Here is a 15,770-nt window from a genome sequence, read left to right as displayed (position 1 = left end):
AGTTAGATCTTAAACATATCGTTATCGTATCTTGGTGATGTCTAAAAGATATCTAATAGATGTCTATTTCAAAATCCGAATCGGGCCCACAGTTGACAGGGAGTTCCTATAACACTATACCTACATATAGCGACGCTTACAAAAATTACAGCGACTGTATGGTTAGTTGATATGAATTTTGTTTTGAGTTAAGTATATTAGGTAAGAAAAAGAAATGGTTGTTTCCCGTTAAATGAATACGTATAAAATTGATAATTCTCCTGACAGTAGTCGTGAAAGGACTTTGTTTAAACTCGGCCGAAAGTGCATTAGATGGATTCGTATCTTCGAGGGTTTCTCGTTCATCTATTGTTCACTTTCTAGCCTCTTCAACAATGTAACGATTTTAACTCTATAACTGTGTTAAAGTTAGACTTAATAGTGGCAGCAACTGTTTGAAATATTGAATTTTAAATAAAATAGATACATAACTTGTAGTTAAAACACTTTTATACAGGGTGTGTCTGACCATGGGGCTTCAAATCCAGGGCTCGATTCTACTCGCTAAACTGAGCTACTTTTATTATGGCACCAACCCCGAAATCCCGAAAAATTTTTTCACCGTTTCATGCATTTTGGCTGATCAGATGTCGACGTTTTCTATGGAAAAGCCAAAATTTTTCCCCGATTTTAAGATCGGTCCCATAGTAAAAGTAGCTCAGTTTAGCGAGTAAAATCAAGCCCTGGATTTGAAGGCCGATGGTCAGACACAGGCTGTATACAATGATATGATTAAATTGTTTAACATGTGTTTCGATTCAACTTGTTTTTTCGTAACTATTCATTGTACCCTACTTTAATATGAACGCTGCTCACATCCAAGATCCAAGAGTCATCAGTCATCACTTTTATGATCTTATCTAGCCCACCCGATTACCTAACCGTCAGCGTCATGACACGCATGACTATTTGTGACGTTCCATAGCAAAAGGTACCTTATGGCGGCTGGCGCTTACGTCGCATAGCGCCGCAATAATATTGGAGCGGCGTTAATAATAGCGTAAGCGCCAACCGCCATAAGGTTCCTTTTCCCGTTGGACGTCACATTTTGTATCATAATGTTGCGGCGACGTAAGAACTGTCGGCCCGATTTGAACTTTATGATACGTTAGTTAATATATCTAGAAACGATATGGATTAGATATGTCAGTGTCAAATGTAACGTTTCTTCAAACAAAAACGTAATTTTGACATCTAATCCATATCGTTTCTAGATCTATTAATTGACGTATCTTAAAATTCGAACCGGGCAATGAGTTCTTGCAATAGGTCATCACGCGATAAGCTACAAGTTTAGTGATAACAACAATTTTTTATTTGTTTGTGATTTGGGCCGGACGTGCGCACGATTATGTCCAATAATTAATTATATTTTATTGATTAGCCAATTACTTATGAAATAAACAACGTAATTAAGTAAAATGGGTTGAAAACTGGAATTACCAGTGTCATTTAAAAGTGTAGTAACATGACTGTTACGATAAGGTACCTAAGGTTGTGTTTAAATTATATATAAGAAATAATTGCGTACATAATTAGTGTAATTACCTAGATGTGTTAAAATATGTTACACTCTTCTATTTATTTGTTAGAGTTAAGCTTAAGGGGCCCACTGATTAACAGTTCGCTGGACGGTATCGGCCTGTCGGTTAGAACAAAATTTTGACAGTTCCGAACAACTGACAGGCCGATACCGTCCGGCGGACTGTTAATCTGTGGGTCCCTTTAAAGCTTACTTTACAGTATTTCAATTCAAGCTTAGTTTAAAGTAAAACTTTAAATTAGCTGTCACGGACAGCACATATTCATGGCACAGTCCGCCATATTTTTTTAATATTTTTTGTGTTGTCAATAGAGATGCAACGGATAGTTGTTTGGCCGGATAGCGGATATTTGGCCTGACCATCGGCCGAATATCCGATATCCGGCCAGCGGAACTATACGTACATTTCGGTTTTTCAGGTACGCATTCTCCGGGTTCCTAGTGAACGTTCGCGCGAAGACATTTCTAAATTCGAAATGAGTGCGCGTGCAAATCAGAGGAATGTTTAAATTGTTTTAAAATAATAAACAAGTACGATTATGATCAAGACTGTTTCTTACATCCAATTAGTTTACTCCGAAATCAAGCAATGTTACTATCCAGTATCCGGCCGGAATTAAATTCATGTCCGTATAGGCCGGATACCGGATAGTAACCGAATATCCGGTGCATCTCTGGTTCTCAATATTTCGAAAGAAAGATATAATTTAATATGTACATGTGATTTATTTGGCGTATTGTATTGTTTCAGCTTTGATGTGGAGAATGGCGCCGCGGGAGGTGGTGCGGGGGGCGCGCGCTCCCCGCTCGAGGGGGGCTCGCCCTCCACCGCCCTCGTGCTCCAGGCCATGCCGCAGCGCCGCGAGTCCTTCCTATACCGCTCAGACTCGGATTTCGAGATGTCACCCAAGTCTATGTCGAGAAATAGTTCGATAGCCAGCGAAAGGTTAGTAAACTATTATATTTACTGACATGGTTGTGTACATTTTTTTATGTCCTTTAGCTATGCATTCAAATTCTCGTATCAAAATTGTATAAATTTCAGTTCCAAGTGACAGTTATAGCGAACAGATGTCCGCTTTTATAGGCAAATTGCATGGTTACTTTACAGGGCATTTAAAATACTCGCATGCATTGGCCGTTATTGTGACGCATTATCGCCAACTTACCCCTTTAGCTGATAGTATTATGGCTCCTCTACACGATGGGCCAGCGCCGGCCACTCCAAGGGACGCAGTCATGCGGTAGAATGAGATAGCAATATCACTTGCTCCCTCTAACGCATAAATGCGTCCCTTAGAGTGTCCGGCGTTGGCCCATCGTGTAGAGGAGCCTTTAGATGCGTATTAGTAATTAATCCTGCGATTTGAAAACACGTTGATAGATCTGATGCCCTGTTTTTTGATCTCATACTTTACATTGACACTAACAGTTTATTTTCTATATTTAGTAGTACACAGCAAATATCCCCTGTTGTTAGCCGAAGAAGAAAGCTTGAGAAATTGTCTCCAGAAGGGGTTGATAATGTGAAATCGTAAGTTAGGCCTTTTTCAATTAGTCAGATACGGGAAACGGATGCATTTTATACACACTAGCATCAATATCGATTAACAGCCTAACTTCACTTCGATAAAATGGCCCGGAAGCAACTTTTTCCATTATTAATCATTTTACACGATAGTTATCAATAAAAATCATTTCATTACATACCTACGTATGACTAATGCCCAAAATTAAAAATAAATATCTGGAAATCATTTTCATACATTGTAGATTCGACATACTTAATTATGACATCACAATATTCTGCAAAACCACTGGGTAATAGCTACTAAATGGATGGGATCCGTTGCACTTGATATGGCTCCTCTACACGATGGGCCAGCGCCGGCCACTCCAAGGGACGCAGCCACGCGGTAGAATGAGATAGCTATATCACTTGCTCCCTCTAACGCATAAATGCGTCCCTTGGAGTGGCTGGCGTTGGCCTATCGTGTAGAGGAGCCAATGGACTAAGCTACCTCAATCATATTCATGCAAACAACTAAATTAAATAAATAACTGAACACGCATGAACATGCAAAACTTTGGACAAAACTTTATTGCCATTGATGGTGTAGTTTTTCGTTTTTTAATTCTAACGATTAGAATTAAAGTATATAGTATAATAACACGGGAATACATGATACCGCGATAGTTATTTTATTCTTCATGATAACGAGCTACAAATTATGACAGGCGGCCCTAATCGAATAATGCTTAGAAGAGATCACGGTACGTTACCGATCTGTCAGTGTCGTGACGTTTTTGGTTGAAGAAATTGCACTTTAGACACTGAGGCACCGGTATCGTACGGCAGTGCTCTCTTAGAAGCATTGTGCGAATTGGGCCGAGAGTGAAATCATTTTCCACCAACAAGCCTTGGAAAATTCGGTCTGGTCGTTCTTGTCTACTGTAATATGCCTCGAGAAAACAGAAATAGGTACCTAAATACAAGATGTAAATAAAAATTACAATTTTGGAACATACCGCGTTCTTCTATAAAGACTGAAACCATTCATATTTCATGCTCTGAAAATAGGTCATTGTTGATCAATGAAGTGAGCAGAAAATGATATGATCTGCTTTAGTGCTGAAAAGTGGTGTATTCCTCGGTATCCCCGTTCCATCAGCAACTAAGTGAAACAAAGTGCCCAAATTTTGGCCTATCCAATTTTATAATTGAAGTTGATTCATTAATACATTTACTCGATAGTTCAAATTCATACGTTTGTGTAACGTTGCATATTCGTTGTTGCGTCTGCCTGTATTAAAATTAACACACTACGTTGCTCCTAATATATCGCATCCAAGTGTCAAAAACACAAACTAAGCACGACCACAGAATAAATAATAGTACTAGGTACAGAAGACTCACTCTCTAACAAAACGCGTCTCTTACGATCAGCACAGATATGACCGCTAGGTGCCAACAGCACCACGCGCGGCTTATAGCTTTCCCCAAAATTGGGGCGGAACGGATGCTTTTAGCTACCTGTAGCAAAGCGACGAAATCGCGGAGTGAGCCACGCCTGACACGACATATTACTCGCGGATACATAAACTATATATAACCAAGATAACGAATCAGTTGTGACGTTAATTGTATTATCAATTAGATTTTTAATCGTTATATTTGGCCAAGTAAGCAGTTTTGCAGAATTTTCCATGACTGTCATATTTGTATAAATACTTTGCGTTATAGGTACCAATCACGTTATTAGGATCTGTGAAAACCAATGAAAATGTTTTAGTCAAAGTAAATGCTGGTAATTTTCTTCTAAGCCAATTTATATAAATAATTCAACACGAACTTTAATTACCGTTCCAGGTTCATTAGCATCAATTTAATGTGTAAACCTAAACTTTTGGAACCTTAAATTCAAAATCATTCGACTGTACTCTACATTACAACTTTGTCTGTTACAAACTTTTGTTTGGCAAGACCACAAACAAGTTTATTTCCGTGAGTCCATGACAACTATCCAAGTTGTTAGCTACAGTTTCCTACAATTGTTGTGATTCTGCTAAGCATCTGAATACAAACTTGCTAGCTTAAGCAATTGTAGAAAGTCATATTATCATTACATTATATAACACTACATAAATTTTATATACCGTACATTCAATTATTCATCCGATTCGAACGTGTACGATGCGCGTATTTTGGCGTGTTCCAACCTTAATACTCCCGAGTCCATCATCATGCAGTATCATCATTACAAATCCGTTATCATCTTACCATTAAATCTTTAAAAACCGACTTTGAAAAGGATAACATTAAATATGATCCCTTTTATGTGCGCTTGCAACTGATATGTTTGAAGCTACATTGAATCCAACGATTCGGCCGTCTTTTGTAACATACAGGTGCTGATTTTTATGTTTTATTTATAGTTCTAAGCTTTATTATGTTATTTTCTTTTTTTGTTATAGGTACTGTTTTTTCTGTCTAAAATACTCTAAGAGTACCTACCTAGATATTTATGTCGCTTAATGTTATTTTTACCGTTATCTATTTCCAATAGCTCAATTGAGAAATTAAAATGCCGGTAAAATTTCTACAATGTAGATTACATGATTTGTATAATATAATCAGCACTACAATTTTTTTGTAAAATATCAAATTACATGTAATACAATCCATTATTAGGTCAGTAAATGAATGCTCAAAAAACGTTGTAGAGGGAAATGCTAGGAACACAATTTTTGACTCCGTAACTTTGTTGAGACTAGTTAGGAGGTGAACATATCAAAAGTCCCCGGCTGTAGCCCCGGTGCTGCGGGGTAGAGGGGGGTAAGAAGGTCGAATTTTTCGGTTTTTCATTGATATCTTGGAAACTTTGCATCTTAGCGACATGACTACTAAGACAAACCGAAAGCTCATAAAATTAGTTACAAGTTTTATCTAGTCAAGTTTTTCGATATCTTGAATAGTTTTTGAGATACCCGCTCTTGAAAGTTTATTTAGGGATTTTAATTTTATCTTGATATCTACATCAGTGATGCTGTTAGGCCATGTTTGGTATCATTTTCGTATAAATCGGGGGTGCTGAATTCATTTATGGTATCACATTGACACTATTCCGAAGTAAAACCAAAATTAAAAAAAATATATTTTTAAAAATCCCTCTTCACGCTTAAACCGCTGAACCAATTTCGTTGAAATTTTGTATAGAAATAGTTTCAGTCTCGACACAGGACATAGGATGGTTTTTATAACCAAAAGCATCTTTTGAGGATGTGAAAAGTGGGGTGGAAGTTTGTATGAGGAGTCAATAACCGCTGAACCGGTTTAGGTGAAATTTAGGATGGTATACATCTGTGATTTAGATGAAAATGATACCTAACATGACTTCAAACTTTACCTTAAGCAGTATTTACCTCAGGAATTCAGTTTCGTCGACGAAGTTGAATTCCCCCCATACTCCATTTCACAACTTTAAAGGATGATTATTGAGATAAAAAGTATCTTATGACCTGTCTTGGGACTCGAAATATCTGTATACCAAATTACAATTAAATTGGTTGAGCGGTTTAAGCGTGAAGAGGAATTTAAAAAAAAAGGTATTTGTTTAAAGTTTATATGTTTTTTCTAAGGAATGGTGTCAATGTGATACCAAAAATGAATTCAGCACCCCCGATTTATACGAAAATGATACCAAACACGGCCTAGCAGCTTCACTAATGTAGATATCAAGATAAAATTGAAAGCCCTAAATAAACTTTCAAGAGCGGATATCTCAAAAACTATAAAAGATATCGAAAAACTTGACTGAATAAAACTTGTAACAAATTTTATCAGCTTTTGGTTTGTCTCAGTAGTCATGTCGCTAAGACGCAAAGTTTCCAAGATATTAGTGAAAAACCGAAAAATGAGACCTTCTTTCCCCCCTCTCCCCCCCAGCACCGGGGCTACGGCCGGGGACTTTTGATATGTTCACCTCCTAACTAGTCCAAACAAAGTTACGGAGTCAAAAATTGTGTTCCTAGCATTTCCCTCTATAACTTCTTATTTCTTGGCCTATATACCTAACCTAAGATTATAAATGAGCGCGAACACTTCTAAACAAAAAGCACGTACTGAATTACACTTACCCACCTCTTGTCTCAACAAAGACACCTCAAAGGCTGAATGTGAAGGCACTCCTAATGATAAGGACGAAGCTTTGTGGCGAAGATGTAAAGTAAGCAATACAATAATGCCTTTTGTACCTAATACCTGTAAATATTATATTACTAACATTTCACTTGCCAGCTTACTCACAATAGCGGAGAAATTAAGCGCATCTTTTGGCCAAAGCATGCACTGGTTGGTTCTAATATAACTGTGTAGGTAGGTGTATGTATGGTAATATTTGATTGTTCCATCGATGTCGCACCGCGCACAATGCTATTGTCACTGAGTTCCTCCCACAGGGCCGAACTCGCGGCGTAACACTATTCTGGCACTGATCTAAGGCTACCCGCAGTAGATACCTATAGGTCCCTCTGGTGCCGCCAAGCGTACACGTAAGCGTAACACGCGTACGATGTTAAACTCTGATTATATTAATTCGATTCCATAAAATATAACTATGTATTGCCATTTAAATGATGTAACTTTTGTTGTTTGTTTTTTAAAAGTGTACATAGATTTATTATTATTAATTCAAAAAGATAACATTAAAACGACATTCCAAATGAACACTTACCAAATAATAAATAACCAATAAATATCGAACCAAAACAGTCTTATACAATAGGTACATAATTTGAATACAAATGCAATTGCACTGGGTAATCATTCATATCGTAACAACCGCTAATCTAATTAAAACGAAGTTCAAGTCGATATTTATATGAAACGGTAACTATTTTTTGGAATCTATTAATCAATCAGAGTGTAACCTAGTTCGTTCTTTCTTTTCCTTATATTTTAATTGCTTGCAGATTCAAGGAGTCCGAGGCGGCGCAACTGGACAGAGCGTATGTATAGTGTACACTTACTTACGCACACTAGCCGGGCTTGTACATGATTGGCGCGACAGTATCTCGCCGCGAGATAGTCTACCCGTCCCTCTTTAATTGATACAGTTAGAAAAAGACGGGTAATCTATCTCGCGGCGAGATACTGTCGCGCCAATCATGTGCTTGGCCTATAGCACGCCTGCTATATCACTGTCTCGGTTTTCTTGGCTTGCTTTTTCATTGGCAATTCGTTTGTTTTTCACGTTTCTGTTGGTATTTTATGCTGCCATTGTTTGTCCCTTTTGTGCTTTGGTAGGTGGATATTTGTTGCCAACGTCTGCAGAGCAGAGGTGGGTATTGCGAATGGTGCTTATTTCACTAATACATAGATCTTTATATAGATTTTCCTCACGTAGGTATCATATTTGAAGTCATATATAAATTAAGATAAAATATTATTATTTTCATAATCATAATATAATCGCTCGAATGAACTTTACGCAGGATGTATTTACAAATAAATTGTGTCAAATAATTTTCAATAATGTTAATATCCATAGAGGAAAATGGGAACAACGTTTGTATGAAAAGGCGATTTCGCCCGGTTCCTCCACTTTAAAACTGAAGTAGGTACCTACAGTTAATTTTTCAACGTATTTTTCTAAATAAAACGTGGCTCGTGTTTTTATCAACAATCGGAAATGTCTTAGATACTAATTTTATACAGAATTATGGTTAAATAATTCCTAGACTTCGAAGCCGTGCTGAGGGTGCAATCCCTTGCGCACATACAGTGGCGTTCAAAAGTGCATGGATAGTTGTTAACCGTAATGGCTTAATATTACGGTTGAAACATCTCCATGCACTTTTGAACGCCAATGTACATACCTACAAATGCAAGCACGATGCACTGATATAGTTCGTAGTTTCGTAACTGAGCCCGAGCTAATCCTATTGTCTATTGTTAAGTAAAACCGCTCGTGCCACGTGCCACAACCACCTGCATAAAAACCTGCGTAATTCGGTTACTGAGTGCCGGCGAGTCGAACACTACAGAACCAGTCTAAAATGTGTCATTGAGATGCGTAACAAAGGCGCGTTATCGGAGAGCGCACCTACACTGATTTTTTGAGCGTTGGACTAGCCCGCGCTCAGGTGCCAAATAGAATGAGTATGACCCTTTTTTGCAGGTAAGTAGCACGTGCGGTTTTACTTAACAATAGACAATAGGATTAGCCGCCGGGCTCTGTTACAAAACTACGGACTATAATAAGATTGGAGTAATGTCAAATCTATGTCGTATTTTTTAAAAATCTGAATGCGCCTCCAGGACTCTCGTTATTCATTAACTAGTCTGACGTGCGCAAGTTGTGCATCCGCCACTTGGCACAGTTATCGGTGCGCAACTAAATAATAGACATCAGAATAATCCTGTTGCGCCATGTAACTATTATGTAGCTATATCCTTACTTCACGTTAAAATATATAAAAGAATATAAAATGAAAAATATATTATAAATATATAGATTATTCTCCTAGTGGGAATTGTCGTAGGATGTAGGCTATATCTGTCCGTCTCATTTAGTAATTTTGCCTGTAAATATTATTGGCCGGTGTCTGTTTTTTCCCCAATAAAGAGAGTAAAATAAAATAAGATCATTAATAGTCATTTAATATAGGTAATTACAAGGCAATATTACAAATCAATGTTTAATTGAAAGCTGCAGAAATCAAATAATCATGATATAGAAATTAGAAACAGTAGATTTTGAATTCAATTTGAATTTTGTTGCAGCGAAATGAAACATCAAATGCCAGATTGTACACAATATCAAATTACGCCTAATTTTACATTTTTAGTTATTTGAGTTTAGGAAATTTAAGTTATTATTCAAACTTTTGTTTACATTAATCATGTTTCTCTGAATTGTTGTCAAAGACAGGCGTTTTCAAAGTAATTTGTATAAACGTAGAACAAATCAAACTAGCTGTTTGATTTTGTATTACAACTGTTTAGGTAGGTACTAAATTAATTAAAAAATATATAATATATTGCAAGTATCGACATTAACGAAAATGTAACGTGTGAAATGTAAGTCTAATATAAATTACTAATTTAATAAAATATTAAATTATTGGTTATAATCCGCTGCATATGCGATAGTTTTTCTTTGGCAGATATTTACTTTAACCTCGTAAGACCCGACATATAAAATTTTAAAAAATTTAATTTGATCCTTATTCTATACGTAAATGGGACCAAATTTCGTTTGTTTTGAAAAGCAGTGCAACAAAATCAAATTAGATTCAAATTAGATTGCACGATTATGTACATTGTAATGTACATTTATTCTCGGGAGGATAAAAAGTGTGAACTAGCTGCGTTGCATGCGAATCCCTCTAGATTACGCTGATAAAGTCCGTTAACAGTGTTTGCATGTGTCTAAGATTCGAGTTTAAGAAAAGTAAATTTTATAAGCATTTTTGCACAAATACTCGTACAATCCAGTAAGTTACCGGTTTCACTGTGAATGCGTTACTGCCATATATCCATTTATTGATTGGACATGAGCGGACACACAAATAGTCGAGAACGTGTTTGTGAATTTATAATTTTTGCCTATGCATGTCTCACATATTACACACACTTAAAATGCTAGAATCAATAGGACCGAGGTGTATAAAACCTTTTATTTATTTGTGTATGCCTCTAAGGCGGTAAGTAGGTAGATAGGTAATATTAATTCTCAGTAGCTTGAACTTTAGGAGGTTATCTTGTGTTATAATTCAGTAAGTAAGGCTGGTAAAAGATACAGTCGTAACTTATAGTTAGGAGAAGTACGGATGTTTTAGTTTTGAGAAATATTCATTTAGTTAATATTTACCTAATGCTCTTCGAACCATCTTTGATTTATACACTTTTTGAGCTCACAGGTATGTATCTATTTTATTCTAATTAAATACATATTAGGTATGCTGCATATTACGATTCCCTTGACGAGATTATTAAAAAGGTTTTTCTTTATATATGTAATTAGGCCATGGCATATCAACAAATTAAGAAATCAATGAACGGAACTAGCAACGAAAAGATGTCATTACAGTTAATAGGTTTAGGAGAAAACGCCCGCTTTTGAATAACTCACACTATGCCATTTTGTCAGTATTTTTCCTATATACTCGGGCTAAAATATATTCAAGGTGTGTCTTCGGTACCTATTAAATAAATATTATAGGACATTTTTACACAAACTGACTAAGCCCCACGGTAAGCTCAAGAAGGCTTGTGTTGTGGGTACTACGAGTAGATATAGACAACGAATATAATATATAAATACTTAAATACATAGAAACAACCATGACTCAGGAACAAATATCTGTATCATAATACAAATAAATGCCCTTACCAGGATTCGAACCCGGGACCATCGGCTTCATAGGCAGGGTCACTACCCACTAGGCCAGACCGGTCGTCTATATACATATAGGATCGTCTGTCATAAAAGTTATCTTCATTATTAAACGTTGTAACCTATCAATAGGTAGTATAATAGTTATTAATTTATTATTAATAGTACCTAACCACGATTCTTACAAATGAAATCATGAGAACCCACACAACTGATAAGGTTACCTATTTAAATATTTCATTCACACGCAATACACCGTCGCATCGCCTTCTGTACGGATATGATGGTCGTATTTGTCTACGTGACAGCGTGATAAAACGGGGTCCGTCTCTTTCTATCCCGCAGAGTTAAAAAGTGACAGTTGTTTTATAACGTGGATAAATGTGGATAAAGCGATCCATAATAGGCTTGCTGGTTCTTGATAATGTTAACTGACTTTAATTCCAAAAAAGATACAAAGATGAGGTTCTGTATTTGGTTGTGACAATTTTTTTATGTATGTTCGCTGATTTTTCTGAGCCCCGTACTGGTCCGATATGAGTTTTTTTTGTTTGTTAGGTGTTTTGAGAGAGGGTTTGGGGACTTTGGGGGGGGGGTTGAGGGATCGGGGAGTTTAGGAGTTGTGTCAGCGGTGGGGTGGAGGATGGATTTAATGATAGGAATACCTAGAAGGACTCGAAAAATATCCTGAAAATTTAGGAAAGTTTACTCAGTGTTAAACATATGTTTTTCATGAATGCGTCGTGCTCTCTAAGCTCTTAATCTTACCTACCTTAACTATAACCAAAAATAGACAGATAAAACTGTTAAGGTGACAGTCCATTTCCAACGACAGCTTCATTACTGTTCATTTTACTATGGAAATTGACAATGAGAGCGACGCGTTCAGTACCGGTAGTGCAGCTGCGGTTAGAAATGGAATGTTACCATTATACTAAAATATAAGAAAACCGACTTCAAAGAGGATGAAATAAAATACTATCCTATTTAAACTAGGCAAGCTCCAAAGCTAAAGCCATAATAATACAGATTTATTTATCTCTATAAATCACAATACATCTTTCTGTACTAATGTTAAAATTAAAAATGTGACAGTCACTCTCTCCGTTTCTTTGTCACCATTTCACAGCCAAACAACTGAACCAATTTTGGAGAAATTTAGTATGTAGGTGAAAGCTTGTGACCTGTGACGGTCTCAGTCTGCATCCCACGTCTGTGTGACAGTTCGCAAATAAGCAAAAAAGTTATTTAAACAACACGACAGCTATTTATATAATACTATAAGCTATTTATTTTTGTACGAACGTAATAACAAATACTGTCAACTAAATCCACACCTCCCATGTCACAATCCGTACCATGTTCGTCTGTATGAACACTTCGATAGTATGAATGGCAATCCACTTCAAACATTATCAGTCGGTAGAGTCTGTGCGGAAAGTGAACGGTCGTGGAATGTATGGGGCCCTATACAAGTATACATTCTACGACTTTTTACGACTTTTTTCTTTCTTCCCTAACGCATATATATACTTAAATAGAATAATACACTGATTTAAACTTTCACGATTATTAAACATTATTAAATTGCACAACGGGACTTCATCGCGTATTTAAGTTTTAAGATTTACCTCCGACGTTTAGAGGACGGCATTGTCCCCGTGGTCTCGGAGAAGACTGGCTCAAGTTGACATCAACATCTTCTAGCCGCGCGAGTTTTTCGAACTACCCGTACTTAAACCTTAACATACGCGATTAAGTCCCGTTGTGCAGTTTAATAATGTTAAATAGGATAATATTTCATTTTGTCCACTTTGAAGTCGGTTTTTTTTTATAAAAACTTATTATCATTCTTGTATCAGGGATTAATTTGTTCTTTATTTATGAACAACGCTCTTATCTTTAATTTGAGATTTTAATCTTATCGTAATCAATAAAATCTATGATCAATAAAATTTTATTATGTACAAATTATATATTTCATCGATATGCTCACTTAATTAAATATAAGTAAATGTCTAATCATAAATCTTTATCATTTTGACTACTTAGTACCTTTGTACCTAAATGTAAATGTTAAATAGGATAATATTTAAGTAGGATAATATTTTATTTCATCCTCTTCGGTTTTCTTATATTGTACCTAAAAAAAAAAATGTAAATGTTATGCTGCAATAATTGGTTTTTATGTTAATTATTTTATCTAAAAATCGTATAATGAACATTATTACATCATCACATTAGAATATTACATTATTGAAAATATGTTGATACAATTTGTTGAATATCCACCACAGCTATGCCCCTACGTATGGTTCTTTTTTTCGAATTCTGAATTATTATAAATGCTATGCTCCTAACATTTAAAATTATGAAATCTGTTTTTCGTGCCTAATTTTTACAATTATCAAAAAATCTAAAACAGTCAAACAAAGGGCCATAGCTATGGTTAATATACATCAAATTATGTAAAAATATTTTTTCATAATGTGAATATCCAGAGAGGAAAATGTAGACTACGTTAGTAATGAGAATCAGCCGTCCCTTTTGCTCTTAAAAAGCCTCTATAGCCAAACTTAACTACTCGCTATGTAGAGCCCCTGAAATTAAATTTACGTATTACGGCATTTCGGGTGACTGGCTGTTGGGTATTTACGTAATTAAGTAATGTATTTTATGTGCCACCCTATTAGCAATATACCAACAGGACAATTCGAACGTACACTGATATCAGAATGACATTAAACTATTGTCATTCAGTTATCTTGCATTGCTCGTTAATGTCCGTACATGTATAATTAAATAACATGATTCAAATATTATTCTGTACGTTCGAATTGGCCTGCAAGTAATTCTACGATTAATGTTCAAAACTTACATGCAATATATCTGTCAGTAATTGAATTATACTCGTGTAAGTAAGATTAAAAAAGAAGACTGAACATAAAATTTAATTTAGTGAAAGTGTCTAATTATAGTAATTATCCTTGTAAGGCCCACCATACAAAGTTTCCCTATTTTTAAATTAAACCCTGTCGTATTAGCTACCCTAGTAGCTTTCGTTTGTTTTATAAAGCAATGAAACAAAAGAAATGCTACGTTAATTTTCGAATATGTACCTTATTCAAGGAAGAATACTTGGGAATGTTATTTTTTATAACGTTGCAAGTAGGTACGTAAGAAGATCTTGACCTTGTTTGTGGTAATGGGACCAACTATGAAGATTACCTACCTACTTATTCAACCAAATCTTCATGAAATTGAAGAACATGCATAAGAAAATTTAACAGATTCCGACGACTTGAGAACTTCCACCTTCTTGAAGTCGGTTGAAAGTCAAGGAAATATCATTTACATTTCGTTGCGTTAAAATTTTCCTATGTACTAAAAATCGTATTTGCAGGTCTGTGCAGGTACATTTGATACATACATATGTTCTGTTTAACATTGTTAACCTTCGGGTTGAATAAACGTAAAAAGACCTGAAAATACGGGTCGATCCTGAACTTTTTATTCGTTCATACCCTTGCGCCGTCCAGATATTCAATGCCGCACTAGGCACGTTCCGTCCTCTTATTACGGAAGGGTAGATACGAGTAACGATAACGAGTTTTCTAATAGTTTTTCTTAAAATAATATTTCTGCTGAATATTACATTATGCTATACATATATTCTGCCTGAACTTTGGACTTTCTTTTTATAGCATCTTAAGGCATGCAAGCAATTTAGTGTTAAATGTTACAAAACTATTCTTACCTACATGCCCATAATACGAGATTCTCAATGTTGCTCAAGTGCAAAATGCAAAACTTTATAAGTAAATAATGCGTTTGTAATCTTCTATGTAATAATTTCTTTGAGTATTCTCGTAGATTAAATTATATGCGTTTCATGGCCTTATGATTTTCGGGGGCCCTTGCGGATACACTTCGACCCATAGGGGTCTTTTGTGCAGTTACCCTCTTAGGAAACATCCGTCAACTACTACTACTACTACTAGTACTACTACTAGAGTTTTTTAACCATCTCCACGTGCCGGATGATGGAGGACATAGTAGCATTTTGAATTCCTTTGGTTCCAGATAGCCTGCTCCAAAGTCATTTATTATTTGTCTCGCGAGGGCGTCACATTCACACATTAGGTGTTACATCGTCTACAAATGGAGTAAATGTACCTACTCGTATGCGTATTTATTACACGAGCTGTAAAATACGGGCTGTACGCTCATGTGGGTTTGTTTGAAAGTATCGGCAGCAAGCGTGCAAAAAATAGGACCGATCCATTTTA

General features: G+C 36.0%; 1 protein-coding gene across 12 annotated transcripts in view; it reads left to right on the top strand.

The window, feature by feature from the left end:
* LOC134665829 (3',5'-cyclic-AMP phosphodiesterase) overlaps positions 1-15,770 on the top strand; it is a 614,694-nt gene that overhangs the window by 479,998 nt on the left and 118,926 nt on the right. For 6 of the 12 annotated variants that reach the window (XM_063522830.1, XM_063522839.1, XM_063522838.1 and 3 more), the window contains 3 exons: positions 2,334-2,528; positions 3,033-3,116; positions 8,054-8,089. In XM_063522830.1, coding sequence (XP_063378900.1) covers positions 2,334-2,528; positions 3,033-3,116; positions 8,054-8,089 — 315 coding nt within the window. The remainder of the gene's footprint in view (positions 1-2,333; positions 2,529-3,032; positions 3,117-8,053; positions 8,090-15,770) is intronic. The other 6 variants (XM_063522835.1, XM_063522836.1, XM_063522831.1 and 3 more) reach the window with 5 other exon arrangements.

The sequence above is a fragment of the Cydia fagiglandana genome, chromosome 7 (assembly GCF_963556715.1).
Source record: "Cydia fagiglandana chromosome 7, ilCydFagi1.1, whole genome shotgun sequence".
NCBI lineage: Eukaryota > Metazoa > Arthropoda > Insecta > Lepidoptera > Tortricidae > Cydia > Cydia fagiglandana.
Note: the sequence above shows the minus strand (reverse complement) of the source record. Positions and strands in the feature narration are given on the sequence as shown.